Source organism: Toxorhynchites rutilus, chromosome 2 (genome assembly GCF_029784135.1).
Source record: "Toxorhynchites rutilus septentrionalis strain SRP chromosome 2, ASM2978413v1, whole genome shotgun sequence".
Lineage (NCBI taxonomy): Eukaryota > Metazoa > Arthropoda > Insecta > Diptera > Culicidae > Toxorhynchites > Toxorhynchites rutilus.
The window spans coordinates 50,698,630-50,714,888 of record NC_073745.1 but is presented as its reverse complement, the minus strand read 5'-3'; the positions used below and the strand labels follow the sequence as shown (position 1 = coordinate 50,714,888).

Below are 16,259 nucleotides of genomic sequence, written 5' to 3'. Positions count from 1 at the left end.
CATTTTGGAAATTTTTATAATTTAAAAAAACTCGTATGTAACGCTTTAGGTGTTGATCATTTTATTGAATTAGTAATTGTATAGAAATATAAGTTCAGCCTGAAACCACAAGAAACCGTTATGCAAACAGAGTGTCCGAAATTTGAATTCACTCTGTCCGAAATTTAATTTTTTTTATAAATAGGGTCCGAAATTTGATTCTTATCCGCTTCAATTGAAAAACATTTTTATTCGATAATTGTTGATGCTTTTAATCAAATAGGTACCAAAGTAAAAAGCTTAAAGGCTTATTGAACTAATTTAGTAAATATATCAACCAAATAGTACTTGTGCATAAAGTTTAGATCTGTTTTCTGCATCAAATGCCTTAAGCGTCCGAAATAAGATTCTGAACAGTAATTAACGCAAAGAAAAACATCATAGGCCGAGCTTCAATATGCGATGACGAAAATTAAGTCACTTAACGATTCGAGCGTTTCCAGAACAGTCTCCTAAACGCACCCAAAAATTCCACAATCAACCAAATTAGCAAACAAACGCTCAAAGGTAAGCGAATTCTGAGTAGCTGCTCAATTGAACGGAAAATTGCCGACCTGGATGGATGTGATAGTCAAACAGGGCAAGACAAACTGCAACCGGGAGTAAAATTTATATCTATGCGAGCATTATTTATTCAGCATCGTTCGCTCCGGTTCTAAGATCGCTTCATTCCGATGTTGTCTGTTCCCTGCGACGGTGGCCACCGGGACCCCGGACCCAGCGTTTGTCGATTCGATTGGAAGTGAACTGTAAAATGTTCACATTTGAATATTAATTCAATTACATGAATAAAGCATCCGACAGCGCGCGCGGGTGGCGGAGAATATGGACGCTTTCTGAACGCTCCGAGTCGTCCCCTTTTTGCACTCGTGTGGCAATTATTCCGCCGCTGCCGAGCCGAAATAATGATCGTAAATGATGGAAAATTCACGGTTTACCAATGTTGTTTGCTGATTAATAATTGACGACGGAAGAAGCTCTCGGGTTCTCGGCAATTGTCATTTTTGGTGATTGAATTACACATTTTCCGCTTGATTGTCGCTGAATTTGGGTCATTTGCGGAGTAATCGATAATTTGCATAATGTTCTAACAGAGAAACAAATTATCTGATGTTCACAACTTCGTTGCCGTTTAAAAGGGTTTATCAGAGATTTAAAAAGGACTCTCCATACTCGTATGGCTCCTTCTGGCAAGATAATGCATCCGCTTTGATTTGCCCGCTGGGGATTGATAATGTTTCGCTTTCCTTCGGCATAAAAGAAACACATTTTATTTTATTTTCATTTGCTTCATTTTGGCACTATCTCGGTCGCGTTCGTTTTTGTTGTCTGACAAATAACTCCGGGATGGAACAAATAAGGGTCTGTTTGGCCATGGAACTCAGAGTAAGATTTGCTTCTTGTTTAGACTTGAAACGTGCCCGACACATGCAATCAAGGAAACTGATAGTTACGTTTTTGTAAGAATACAACCATTACTTCTCACATCATTACAATTACCCCTCGTCCTTAGGGGCGACACGGGAAGAATGGGGTATATGTGTGTAATCATTGGAACCTTACCGATTATCCGCCCGAAGTATGTAGTACGTAGTTTATGTTACTGTTAATTACATGGGTTGTGACTAGCTTCAGGAAGCAGCTCTTTTGTCACGGTGGGATGAATGTTTTCGACACGTGACTGGCATGATAATTCTGGTTTCCAATTCGAAGTGATGGGAAGCTGAGAATATTCTGAACGGTTAGCATTTTTTTTTTTCGCAAGAAGAATGGCTCATTCTGCAAAATCTCATGGATGTTTATAAAATCAGAGTTCTGATTTAATTCGTTTACTTTCATTTCGAAATATAGACATATATTCTGTCACATATATACCGGGAATTTGAAATTTCAAATCGCAGAACAACTGACATTTTGGTGGATACTGGAATTTAAATATTATTGTCTTCTAAACTTCTCTTAACTTAACTGTAGTTCAATTTTCAGCCATTACATGCCAAACCGATATAGTGGTTCTCAGATTTTCGCGAAAAGTGGTAGTATCTATATCGCAAAATATACCCGTATTTTTTTATTTTTTTCATTAGGGTGCCCATTTCCATTTTCGGGTTGTCCAAAAAATCAATATTTTTCCCTTCTTTTTTTTTTTTCCAAAAATGACTTTTTTCCTAAAATCCATAACTTTTGAACTACTGGACCGATTTAGGTGTTCGAAATGACAAAAAAATGAATCGAAATTAACATGTACATAAACATTTTTCATTAATTTTAATGTTAATAAAGTAGAGAACCGATTACTCGCGGTTTGCTCGAGTTTAGAAGGGTGACATTTTTTTCAGGAAAAGGATGGGATATGTTGACAATGTTCACACTCACATTCATCATACTCAATTCTTAAGCCTATCTTATATCTAATATGTATTTACATTTCACCTTATTCTATTGTTAGTAAGAAGGGATTTGATTTCTCGTGAAGGAAAAGGAAAAGGAGAATATAAGGATATAAGGACAATCACACACGAAGATCGATAGCTTTTAGGAAGACATATATTTGGGACATGTGATCAAGGTTTAACCGAGCCAACACATCTCTCACCGGCACATTGGGCTGTCTTCCTCTAGCCCGAAGAGAGTTTTCTAAATTCGATCTGGCAACAAGATACTCCTCGCACGACCAAACAACGTGTTCGATGTCGTGGTAACCTTGGCCACAAGCACAGACATTGCCATCGGCAAGATTAAAACGAAAGAGTATCGCGTCTAACGAACAGTGATTGGACATGAGTCGAGAGAAGGTGCGAATAAAGTCCCGACTCAAGTCCAGACTTTTGAACCATGGTTTGAGGCTATCCTTAGGGATAATTGAGTGAAGCCACCGACCCAATTCATCTTCGTTCCATTTACGTTGCCAGTTAGCGATGGTATTTTTACGGACTAAAGAATAAAATTCATTGAAGGCAATTTGACGCTGATATATATCGCCTTCAATTGCACCTACCTTTGCCAATGAGTCAGCCCTCTCATTACCCGGAATTGAGCAATGTGAAGGGACCCAGACAAAGGTAATGACATGACAGCGTCTGGTTAAAGCACTCAAAATTTGTCGTATTCTCTCAAGGAAGTACGGCGAGTGCTTTTCCGGCCTCACTGAACGGATAGCTTCGACAGAGCTAAGACTATCCGTTACAATGTAATAGTGTTCAACAGGTCGTGAGGCGACGCTGTCCAGCGCCCAGTGTATTGCTGCCAATTCAGCAATATACACTGAGCAAGGATACTGAAGACTGTGTGAGGTGCTAAAAAATACGTTGAACACTCCAAATCCTGTGGACTCATTCATAGAGGACCCATCAGTAAAGTACATATTATCGCAATTGATACGCCCATACTTTGCATTAAAGATCGTAGGAACGATCCCCGATAGAAGATAATCTGGAATTCCATGGATTTTCTCCTTCATGAACAGATCAAAATGTACAGAGGAATTGATGTAGTCAGGAAAACAAAGACGGTTGGGAGTATACGAAGAAGGATCAACCTGCATGGAGATGAATTCATGATATGAGCTCATGAATCCAGAATGAAAATTTAGCTCGATATGCTGCTCAAAATTTCTGATCACCAATGTGTTCATAACCTTACACCGGATGAGGAACCGAAGAGATAATAAATTGAAGCGATCTTTTAGTGGGAGTACGCCTGCCAAAACCTCGAGACTCATGGTATGCGTTGAGGGCATACTTCCCAACGCGATACGGAGACAAAGATACTGAATTCGCTCGAGTTTAATGAGGTGTGTTTTGGCAGCTGATTGAAAACAGAAACTGCTATACGCCATCACTAAGAGAATAGTTGTTCGATACAACATTATAAGATCTTCGGGATGGGCTCCTCACCAGGTGCCGGTAATTGTACGGAGAAAGTTTACTCTTTGTTGACATTTTTCACTCAGATACCTAATATGTTTTCGATACCCACTCTGTTACGATGTTTTATTCTCATCAGCAGCATTGTAGGAAATCCAGATTCCCATAAATTCTACGCAAAAGACAACAACACTCGTAACGCTTATTCCGCGTATCAAGATAAAACTCGATCATTTGTCATTTGATCGATGAGTTTGTTCTGAAATTGATCCGAACTTTCGTCACTGCGAGACGGAAAGCGTTTCAAACCATGTACAAATATGTTCTTTGATATAAGGAAAATATGTTTAAAGTTTAACTTGTTGTAAAAAGTCTTGAAAATGCTGTACAATTTCCTTTTATATGGTCCTCTGTAATGTTTCGTTGTCTGTTCCATCATCATTCACGGACGAAAGACTTTCAAACATTGTGAAGTTGTTCAATTGAACATTACATTTCAGACTTGGAAATGTTTCCAAAGAATCGCAAATTTTAGCGTATCTAATAAAGTTTTTGTGCCAATTTTTACCAATCATCGTACGATTGGCAGATTGATTATGGTCATATCTAACACCGAACGAAAAGAATTATTGTAGCTCTTCAAAACGCTTAAGATTTCGCTTAACAATTGCCCCCAATGAAAACCATCTCGTTGCGTTACGTTCAACATTTTTATAAGTCAAGTTATCTATGCATGCACTGTAATAAATTAAATATTCAAAATAGAATTTTTTCAAAATCTGTAAATTCTGTATTTTTGCTGAAAATCTGTAATTCTGTATATACAGGTTCTGTATCTTCAATTTGACGAAAAATCTGTAAAATACAGAATATTCTGTATATGTGGCAACCCTGGTCGATAGGGTGTTGTGAATGAATTATGTCGAGCAACGCTGTGCGATTTTGTTCACAATTTTACGTCCTTGGTTTGTTTTATGTGTACCATCGTGTTGTGTTTTGTTTATTAGAAATGTTGAATATGACAAATCCCAGCTTTACCATTTTTTTTTTACCGACCAAATTTACCCATCGGTAGGGTGACCAAAGGTACCGACCTTTCTCGATTGTCCCGTCTTTTGTCGACTTGTACTGTATTTTGAGTATAAGGTGAAAATATTATATTTTATCTTTGCTATTATTTTAATAATACAATGCTGCAAAAATACAACTTTTCTTCGGCCAGGAGCTCAACCTATGATTTTTCATGGGTTTCGGCAGTTTGGTGTATGCGTAGAAGGATTTTTCATCAAATATTATCCTCTATCGCCCCCCGAATGAATTCGGATTTTTCATATGAGAAAGGTATACATTGTTTTTTTACATGAGAAAGATTCACTGTACTACTAATAAAAATGACGCAAGTAATGCTACGTTGAGAAGGCAAAAGTTCCACTGGAACGTTAGTGCCATCCAAGAAGAAGAAGATATGAGAAAGGTATTTCATGACTTTAAGGGGATAAATTAAAACTTGAATTCTACTTTTATATTCTAAAAACGATAAATGTATGCATAAAAAACAATTAAAAAAATTTTTTTTACTCGATTGTATACAAGATTCGAATATATACAGTGAAAATAAATCAGAAACTGTATACCGTTCCGAATCATATTTCGGACGCTTAAGGCATATGATGCAGAAAACAGATCTAAACTTTATACACAAGTATTATTTGGTAGATATTTTCAATAAATTAGTTCAATATGCTTTCAAGCTTTCTATTTTGGTACCTATTTGATTGAAAACATAATAAAATCATCGAATAAAATGCTTTTCAAATGAAGCGAATAAGAATCAAACTTCGGACACTAAATCAAATTTCGGACAGATTGAATTCAAATTTCGGACACTTTATTTTGTAATTTTATGGACAAAAATTACATTACACTTGATTATATCGCATCGCATCGCATCGCATCGCATCGCATCGCATCGCATCGCATCGCATCGCAGCCCTTTACACACGCCATATTCGCATAAAAAATATACTTCACAACTCCACTCGTTGTTGATGAGATCGGTCGAACCTATATTTGATCCGATACAGGTGTTTTTTTTACATCCGTTTCTAGTGTGTATTTTTTCATCTGGTGCGCTGCGAGCGAAGTAAAGCTCATAAAAAGTGGTGCGCTATCGAGACAATCCGGCAGCAAGTCACATCATCACACACGCTACACAGCAGCGGGGCAAGTAGAAGTTTATTTTCCTCTTACCTCTTCCATCATTCTGTATAGCTTCTGTGCTCGATTTATACCATTGTTTATCATTGTGTTTATCATATCGGCAAGCGTTGGCATTAGGGGTGTTCATTTCTTACATCACCGTTGAACTTTTATTGGAACTTTTTTCATTTTCAAATTACACATAATAACAAAAATTGAAATAAACAAAATTTTCAACAATAACTTATATAGAAATATAATTTCTTTTACTAATTTATATTTTCCAAATTATTATATTCTGTTCATATCGAACAGTTGTCTACTTCTTCGTTTTTATTAATATGGCAGAGGGCGGGGAGAATTCCCCACCCACGCCAAAGAATATATCAGATAATGAACCTCCTCCTGAAGAGCAGGAGGATGAAACAGAAGATGAGGAGGAAAATTCTGTATATGAAATAGAAAGCTCTGAAGATGAGGAAAAAGACGAGAAGCAGGATTTTCGTCTAAAAGAATACCCCGATGGTGCCAAAGGCCCATTTATCGTATACTTTAGACGAAAATCCAAACCTCTTAACGTCATTCGCATCTCAAAAGTGTTGACACAGAAATTTTCCGAAGTTACCGAGATTACTCGGATGGGGCCAGACAAATTACGAGTTGTCGTCTCCAGCAGAACCAAAGCGAATAAAATAACGCGCTGTGATCTCTTTGCGATCGAGTATCGCGTATACGTACCCTGTTGCAACGTTGAAATAGACGGTGTAATAAACGAAAAGGGTTTGACTCGAAAAGAGATACTCGATGGTGTCGGTCGCTTCAAGAACTCTTCACTTAAAAGTGTGAAGATTCTTGCATGCGATCGACTGAAATCTGTGTCACTTAAAAATGACAAAAGAGTTCTCAATCGGACAAACTCTTTTCGAGTGACATTTGAGGGTTCCGCTCTTCCAAACTACGTTGCAATAGGTGCTCTTCGTTTACCTGTTCGGTTGTTTGTACCCCGGGTAATGAAATGCAACAAATGTATGCAACTCGGTCACACGGCCGCCTATTGTTGCAACAAAAAACGTTGCGCAGATTGTGGAGAGAGCTATGATGAGAATCCTTGCCCGAAAGAGCGCAAGTGTCTTCATTGCGGCGGGACTCCTCATGATCTTACTCAATGCCCGGTGTACATACAACGAGGGGAAAAAATCAAGCGTTCCTTAAAGGAACGTTCCAAGCGGACTTATGCAGAAATGCTTAAGAGTTCCGTTCCAACGTCTCAGGACAATCCCTACTCCATTCTGCAGAACGACGAGCCTGTCGCTGACGCTCCCAATGCAGGAAGTTCTGGTACATCGCAGGGTGCCATCAGGAAAAGAAAAATTACTTCTTTTCCATCACTCCCCAGAAAGAAAACCGAAACTTCCCAAGTTGGAATGAAAACTCGAATCGAACATGCTGAGAATAGACCGAAGCAAGTACCTCCTGGTTTAAGCGGTTCTTCTACGCACCAGGGGTCCTCAGCACTTCCCGGAGCAGCACCCAACACGTCAGCTCCTTTTTCGCGGTCGAGGCAACAGCCACAATCTGGCTTGCTTGCGCTTTCTGACCTGGTGGACAACATTTTAAATGCTTTAAATATAAATGACCCTCTTAAAAGCATAGTATTATGTTTGCTTCCGATTGTGAGAACATTTTTGAAAGAAAAATGTGGTTTTTTGGCAGCGTTCATTTCCCTCGATGCCTGATTCAGGGCAAGAGGTCAAGGATTTGACCACTGTAATACAGTGGAATTGCAGAAGCATCATTCCTAAACTAGATCAGTTTAAATTTTTAGTTCACAGCTCTAACTGTGATGTATTTTCTCTCTGTGAAACATGGCTTTCTTCAGCCGATGAGCTGAATTTCCACGATTTCAACATTATTCGCCTCGATCGAAATGACTCGTTTGGTGGCGTACTATTGGGGATTAAAAAATGTCACTCCTTCTATAGAGTCACTCTCCCATCGATCACAGGCATTGAAGTTGTTGCTTGCCAGACACAAATCAATGGCAAAGACCTCTGCATTGCTTCGATATATATCCCTCCCAGAACTACGGTGGGCCGCCATCAGTTCTTTGATACTATCGAGGCAATGCCGGAGCCGCGGGTAATCTTAGGTGATTTCAACTCCCATGGAACAGCATGGGGATCACTCTACGATGACAACCGTGCCACTTTGATTTATGATCTGTGCGACAACTTCAAATTGACAGTTTTGAATACTGGGGAAGCAACCAGAATAGCCAACCCTCCTGCACGGGCAAGCATGCTAGACATATCTCTATGCTCTTCTTCGTTATCCCTGGGTTGCATGTGGAAGGTAATCCAAGATCCCCGCGGTAGTGATCACCTACCAATAATTTTATCGATCGCTAATGAATCAAGCTTTCGTGAGTCAGTCAATATTTCGTATGACCTCACGAAGAATATTGACTGGAGAACATTTGCGGAAATAATATCTGAAGCAATTGTTTCAATGCATGAACTTCCTCCACTCGAAGAGTATAACTTTATATCGAGTTTGATTTACGAAAGCGCACTTCAAGCTCAAAAGAAACGTGTACCGGCTACCACTTTCCGACGTCGTCCTCAAGGAGTGTTCAAAGGTCTACCTTGAAAAATCATCCGCTTTCAAAAAATTCAGGAAAACTGGATTAGTGGAATGGTTTCTAAAGTACCAAGCTCTAGAAGCCAAACTAAAAGGTTTGATTAAAGCAAAAAAGCGTGGATATTGGCGGAAGTTCGTCAATGGTTTGTCAAGGGAGACCGCTATGAGCACTCTTTGGAATGCGGCTAGGAAAATGCGTGGCTGGAACCATACAAACGAAAGTGAGGAATACTCTGACCGTTGGATTTTTAACTTTGCAAGGAAGGTTTGCCCCGACACCGTTCCTGCACAAAACGTCGTACGCGACATTCCACTTCAAAACGATTATGAGAATTTTTCGATGGTGGAATTCTCAATTGCCCTTCTCTCATATAACAATTCAGCTCCGGGGTCGGACAAGATTAAATTCAACTTGTTGAAGAATCTTCCCGACTTGGCAAAACAGCGTTTACTGAACTTGTTCAACAAGTTTCTGGAGCTGAATATTGTCCCGCATGACTGGAGACAAGTGAGAGTGATAGCCATACGGAAACCCAACAAGCCGGCTAGCGATCACAACTCGTATAGGCCGATTGCAATGTTATCCTGTATTCGTAAATTGTTAGAGAAAATGATTCTACTTCGTTTGGACAAGTGGGTCGAAACGAACAATTTGCTGTCAAATACGCAGTTTGGCTTCCGCCGAGGTAGAGGGACAAATGATTGTCTCGCGCTGCTATCTTCTGAAATCCAAATCGCATTTGCTCGCAAAGAACAAATGGCTTCCGTTTTTCTCGATATCAAAGGGGCATTTGATTCAGTTTCCATGGAAATTCTCTCAGAGAAGCTTCATAATCGTGGACTTTCACCAATTCTCAATAATTTCCTGTACAATTTACTGTCAGAAAAGCACATGATTTTCTCTCATGGCAGCTCGAAATCTTCTCGTTACAGTTTTATGGGCCTACCACAAGGCTCCTGCCTAAGCCCCCTCTTGTACAGTTTTTACGTCAATGATATGGATGATTGTCTAACTAGAGACTGCACGCTGAGACAACTTGCAGACGATGGAGTTATTTCCATCACGGGTACTAATCCCGTCGCTCTGCAAAAGTCGTTGCAAGATACCCTGAACAATCTGTTCACGTGGGCCCTCAAGCTGGGTATCGAATTCTCTACGGAGAAAACTGAAATGGTCGTTTTTTCTAGGAAGCACGAACCCGCCCAATTCCAGCTTCACCTATCCGGCAAAACGATCCAACACTCTATGTTTTTTTCAAATACCTGGGTGTATATTTTGATTCTAAGTGTACCTGGGGGAGACACATTGCGTATTTGAAACAGAAATGCCAGCAAAGAATCAATTTTCTCCAAACAATTACCGGAACATGGTGGGGTGCCCATCCAGGAGACCTCATTCAGTTGTACAAAACAACGATATTGTCAGTGTTAGAATATGGCAGTTTTTGCTTCCGATCAGCTGCCAGGATTCATATTCTCAAGCTGGAGAGGATACAATATCGTTGCTTGCGTATAGCCATGGGGTGTTTGCATTCGACACATACGATGAGTCTCGAAGTTTTGGCAGGAGTACCCCCGCTTACTCTTCGGTTCACAGAATTATCCTCCAGATTTCTCATCCGTTGCAAGATCATGAATCCATTGGTGATTGATAACTTCGAAAATCTACTCCAACTGACTCCTCAGTCAAGTTTTATGTCTTTATACCATGAGTACCTTACCCACGACGTGCACCCTTCACCAGGCATCTCCAACCAAGTTTGCTTCCCATACTTCTGCAATTCCTCTGTCATTTTTGATCTGTCCATGCGACAAAAAATCCATGGAATCCCAGATCACCTACGCTCCGATTCTATTCCGCCGATATTTTCGGCAGAATATGGGAAAGTTAGATCTGATAAAATGTTCTTTACTGACGGTTCATTCATAAACGGGTCCACTGGCTTCGGCATCTTCAATGAAAATTCCAGTGCCTCTTTCAAACTCAAAGATCCTTGTTCCGTGTATGTCGCTGAACTGGGTGCGATATATTACGCATTAGGGATCATTGAAACATTGCCCATCGACCACTATTTTATTTTTTCAGACAGTCTCAGCTCAATAGAGGCAATCCGCTCAATGAAAGTTGATAAATGCTCATCTTATTTCCTAACAAGAATAAGACAACTATTGAGTGTTTTGGTCGAAAAATTATTCAAGATTACCTTAGCATGGGTTCCCTCTCATTGCTCGATTCCGGGGAATGAGAAAGCGGACTCGCTAGCTAAGGTGGGCGCTTTAGAAGGCACACTTTTTGAAAGGCAAATTGCTAATAATGAATTTTTCCACATTCCTCGTCAGTATACGCTCGTAAGTTGACAGCGCATGTGGAGTGGTGATGAGTTCGGTCGTTGGTTACACACGATTATCCCTAAGGTCTCGACGAGTGCATGGTTCAAGGGATTGAATGTAGGTCGTGATTTCATTCGCGTGATATCTCGGCTTATGTCCAATCACTACAACCTAAACGCGCATCTCTATCGCATTGGGCTCGCAGCAAACAATCTTTGTGATTGTGGCGATGGCTACCACGACATCGAGCATGTTGTCTGGTCGTGTATCCGGTTCCATGCTGCTCGCTCTCAGCTCTCTAGAGCACTGAGAGCACAAGGCAGACAATCGGATATCCCCGTCCGGGATATCTTAGGTAGCCCTGATCCTGATCTTCTGCTTCATCTATACCTGTTCCTCAGAAACGCCGATGTCAACGTTTAATGATGTTTCCTTCGTTGTGTCCCCGTTTCATATCCCTCCTATCCAAACGATAAACTTTTACTTAGTCGCGGCAATACATACACACACTCTTTACAGAGACACGGGCCAAAGGTTGTGCAGTCCACTGATCATTCAACAAGAGCCAAAGGTTGTACCGCTTATGACAACTCTACACGAGCTGATGATTGCACCGGCTAGTGACCATTCTATCCTGGATTCCTCGAGTCGAGAAAGACGCACCACGCTAGATATGAGGTACAGACTAGGGGGGCGTTGCTGATTAATGGTCAGCTGCATCCCAATAGGAGGTATCCCGTGTCGGGCACACGTACAGAGCATCGAAGACTGCAACATACCAATTATGAGAACACTTGTAATACTAACCTCGAGCCAACCGCGAGTAATCGGTTACATATTACTAACATAGTTGTAAGCAAACATTGTCGAAATATTGAACTCCCGGCCCCGTTAGGCTGACGCCATATGAGCCTTAATAAAAATATATATTTTGGATAAAAAAAAAAACTCCACTCGTTCCTCGGTATACAAAGCACAGACGGTGTGCACATCAATTTATAACAAATGTGTGGAAAAAATAGGTATGCTTCCTATTTTTTTTTAAATTTAAACTATTGATGAAAGATGAAATACTAGATGTTAAATTTTTTAAAACTATCTCACATCAGGTTATGATAGCTTGAGCAGTATAATTTTCTTAACCAATGTTAAGGGAGGGGGGGAGGTTGGTAGGTGGTCCAAAATCCGGATTTTATTACGTTATTTGTGCACGACGCCTTACAGTTACTATAAATCATTGTAGGCGCATGATAGTCTAGTCGCATAGGAATATTGAACGAAGACTGGAATCAAAAAAAAAACAAAACTCAAAAACGATAAAAACGCTTCTCTGTTTTTTGAATATGTTATGTAGAAAGACCTGAGTTTTCAGGAAAAAAATATAAAAAAACATTGCGCTCTCTATCCCTATCTATTCAATAATAACGAAAATAAAATACAAAATTTTGGACGTGTAAGATTTTTTCAAACAAGACTAGCTAAATTGCTTTGATTTGATATGGTGATCGTCTTAATCGGTACAGCAGTTCAAATTTTTTTTGAAAAAAAGGTATTTTTTTGATAAAATGGGAAACAAATATTTCTCACCACCCTAAAATGGAAATAACCACCCGAATGAAAAAAAATAATAAAAATAAGGTCCAATATTTTGCGATAAGGAACGAAACTACCAATTTTCACGAAAGTTTGAGAACCAGCTATATCGGTTTGGGATGGAATGATCGTATACTTAACATCAGATTGTGACGTTTTTGATGCAGCACTTTTGACTAAAAATTACTACTGAAACCACATAATGAAAAACGGCGAGGTAATTATTATGTAATTCATAAATTTTTCCGAAGTAGCAAAACTTTGGACTTAGCATTTTTGGTGGTTTTCGTTATTTGCTCACAAACATAACAATCACCTTCATTGTTTTGATATACCAAATAAAACTTTGCGATTACTTCTTTGACACAAAACAACTAAGTATCTGTTTTAATTTTATTGCAATTTGCTTCGTTGGCAATTCAAACTCTGTTGTTTCGCGTTTTGGAATAGTTTTATTCCTTTTTCGTATTTAAACAAAACGATATCGTTTCAAGCCAGAATGGTTGGAATAAAATACGCAAATTCTTCATGAAAAATATTTAGTGTGTATTTGAATTTTACACAGAATATAACATCACGTATCGAAATCTTATGTCATATACCCAATTGATGGGATAGTGTCTTCCGGAAATTTCTGTTTTCCATCACCTCTAGCAAAGACATTCGCATATTCACTCCAAAAGAAAACACAGAAATGTCTTCGGAAAATGCGAATTAGCAGACACGTTGGAGCTGAACATATGCATATATACATAAATTTATGGCACAACCGGAACGCACGCAAAACACGGACCCATCTTCCAAGACTGCCAACAAAAGGAGACGGCAGCAGCAATGACGCCGAAAACGATGATGATGGGATCGTTGTGGGATTTTCAAATCTCAACAGGTTCCTGCACTTAAGGGTATTTTCGCATTTTCCGATCACCCATCAGCACAGACGGTCCCTCATTGCTCCGGCCACCCCCGGAAGTCTTGTGTTGGTATTCAATATTTTTACAATCGAACCCCTTCTTCTGCGGTGGTTACAGATTTAAGAGAGAAAGAGAGAGAGTGAGGAAAGTGTTGGCACCAATTCAAATCTGCTTTACGACGAATGACTCGTAAGGAATTGCCTTCTTAGAGCACTCCCCGCAGTCTCCCCAAGTTCCCGTTCTCTATCCTATTTCTCGATTCGGAAGATACCTGGGTAGCTTTTCTTTGTTTGTGGTTTTTGCGGCACGGGGTGATAAAAGAAGGGTAGGCTTTTATGAAACCGTTCTTCGCATTGGATTGGGTGAAAATCTGTTGACGTAACCGATGTGGGAATGGTTATTGGAAGTGATGCAGAAAGTAATGGTTATTATTATAGGTGGTGCTGGTGGATTCGTTTTATTGGAAAGGTGATTACGAGTACATTTTTTTGCGTTTGTATTATGCAAGCAGTGGTCTTAGGGTGCAGTAATATACCATTTCCACGATTGTTAGTATCGAAATGCCCAAAAATAGCGATATCAAACCACCACTGTGTGCCAAAAAGTCTATCAATCCGTAGCGGAGGATTCTGCTGGAGCCATAAAAGTGGTCCTCCCCATACCGAATGACCAGCTCAGAGTCGTTTCCCTCGCTTAGCTGTTGTTTCGATACTTCATTGTTGTACTTGATTTCGTTACAGGATGGCAAACAGTTGCACGTTTTCACGAAGAATTGTGATAGTGGGAAATTTTGAGTTCTTGCTTGGATAAGTTCTTCCTTGGTGAATATTATTTCCGACTGGTAACTGTTGTTGCATGGTTTGGTTCCGGTTTCTCGCGGCATGTATGCCAGAGCACATTTCCGGTGTTCAAGAAAATAATTCGTGCGACATTCCAGTTCACAATTGCTCTGGGTGTAGATTCGGAAGAAGCGAAGCTGTCTTTGTCCTTCGAAGAAGCATTTAGTGCTGAAAAAAATTATAGTTAGTGCCAGAATTAATAATTTTTCAACAGACAAACCTCTGTGGTGAACGAAACCTCAAAAAGTGCTGTGTCAGAATCACTTTGGGCTTTGGTAAAAGCTGCACACGTTCTCCGACTTCTATCGGCACACCATTGGAACTTTTGAACGGGAAATCGGCTGGAGAATGTATAAAAACAGTAACAGATCGAGAATCGCCACAAGCTGGATGTAGGAATGCTTCATTGAAGCTTAGCTTCATTCTCAGCTGGTATCTCCCCGACAAATCGACTGCTGGCCGCGGGTAGTATCTCAGAAACACTCCGTAATCGGCATAACCATTTTGCAGACTCCAGTTTTCAACGGTTTTAGATGCGTTTGACAACAGATTCTCCGATGAAACTCTTGAAATAGTTATTGATTATTTGAGGAAATTTATGTTTTCACTGAATACATTCACTCACCCATTTCTGTTGAACAAATCGGTCGCAGCTAAACTGTTGAACGAGTAACACACTCCATTTTCAGTTTGTGTTTCAGTCAGCAGCGACTTGCAACTGTCACACTGATTGTGCCAACAAGCTTGCTCACAAAATCGTTCCAAAGGTACCGTATGTCCGAGGCAACTCACTTTCTTATCGTCTGGAATATTTTGGTTCAACTGTGCACAAAGCGTAACTGCGGGAAACGGAACGCTCCAGATCGGAGATGGATCCTCGTTCGGGACAATCTGTACCAGCTGGAAGCCCATTCTCTTCCAGCAAAGAAACACCCCAATGAAACAAATCGTTCCAGCGGCAACAATAACCACAAACCAGAGAAGGCGTTCCACCAACTTAAACTCATTGCTGAACACGTATCTTAGACCGTAGAACGACGACTTCCGGAGAAACTGGCGAAACATACCTTCGCCGACTTCATTCGGACCATTATCCTCGCCTTCGTCTTTCTGTTCGGTATCAATATCGTTCCCTTTAATCCGCGTGGGAGGATCAACTTTGTGTTCCGAGTCGTCTGACATTGGGTACTCTTGAGCGCGTCACTTTCCCAACAGGAATAACGGAAATCAAACAAAACCGAACGATTTATAATAGTTTTTTGTGTCAATCCACGCACATTGACTCATCTTCAGAAGGGTTATTTAGAGGTTTTTTTTTCACTCGAGGATAGTAATTAAGTGCGACAATCTTATCACTCGGTCGTCCCGGGGAGATCGGGGGGATTGATAGACACGGCTGGCTTGTTGTGAAACCAAATTAGGCGATGTGGCTGATAGGACTATCAATGTGGCACATGATGGTTGATTTGTTTTTACTGCCACAACTCGCCTCACGGTAACTGTCCGTGAGTGGAAGATATGCAAATGATGTCCTATGGGCGTTGGGAGTGCTATAATGTCGCACCTTCAACGACAGTATAGGCGTTAATACGATCCACCCTTTATATCATGATGTAGATTAATGGAGCAGTCGCTTCGCACTTTTTTAATTAAGTAATTTCTGGTCGCTCGCTCCTGAAATGACTGGTTAATGTTATTTATTATAGAAACACTGTAATTCAAATGCAACAAATATATCGACGATATTATTCAAAAATCAATAATAGAACTAATATGCGAACATGCGTATTTCAATTCTCAAAACTTTAAAATCCGATTAAACTATTCAAACGATCACG

General features: G+C 40.1%; 1 protein-coding gene across 1 annotated transcript; it reads right to left on the bottom strand.

Moving 5' to 3' along the window:
• Window positions 1–705: 705 nt before the first annotated feature.
• Window positions 706–15,603, bottom strand: LOC129765735 (pickpocket protein 28-like). The gene is made up of 4 exons (XM_055766157.1): window positions 15,047–15,603; window positions 14,642–14,986; window positions 14,118–14,589; window positions 706–786 (listed from the first exon to the last, which is right to left on the bottom strand). Exons 1-4 carry the CDS (start codon window positions 15,601–15,603, stop codon window positions 706–708), a joined length of 1,455 nt encoding a protein of 484 aa, XP_055622132.1.
• Between the last annotated feature and the right edge of the window lie 656 nt (window positions 15,604–16,259).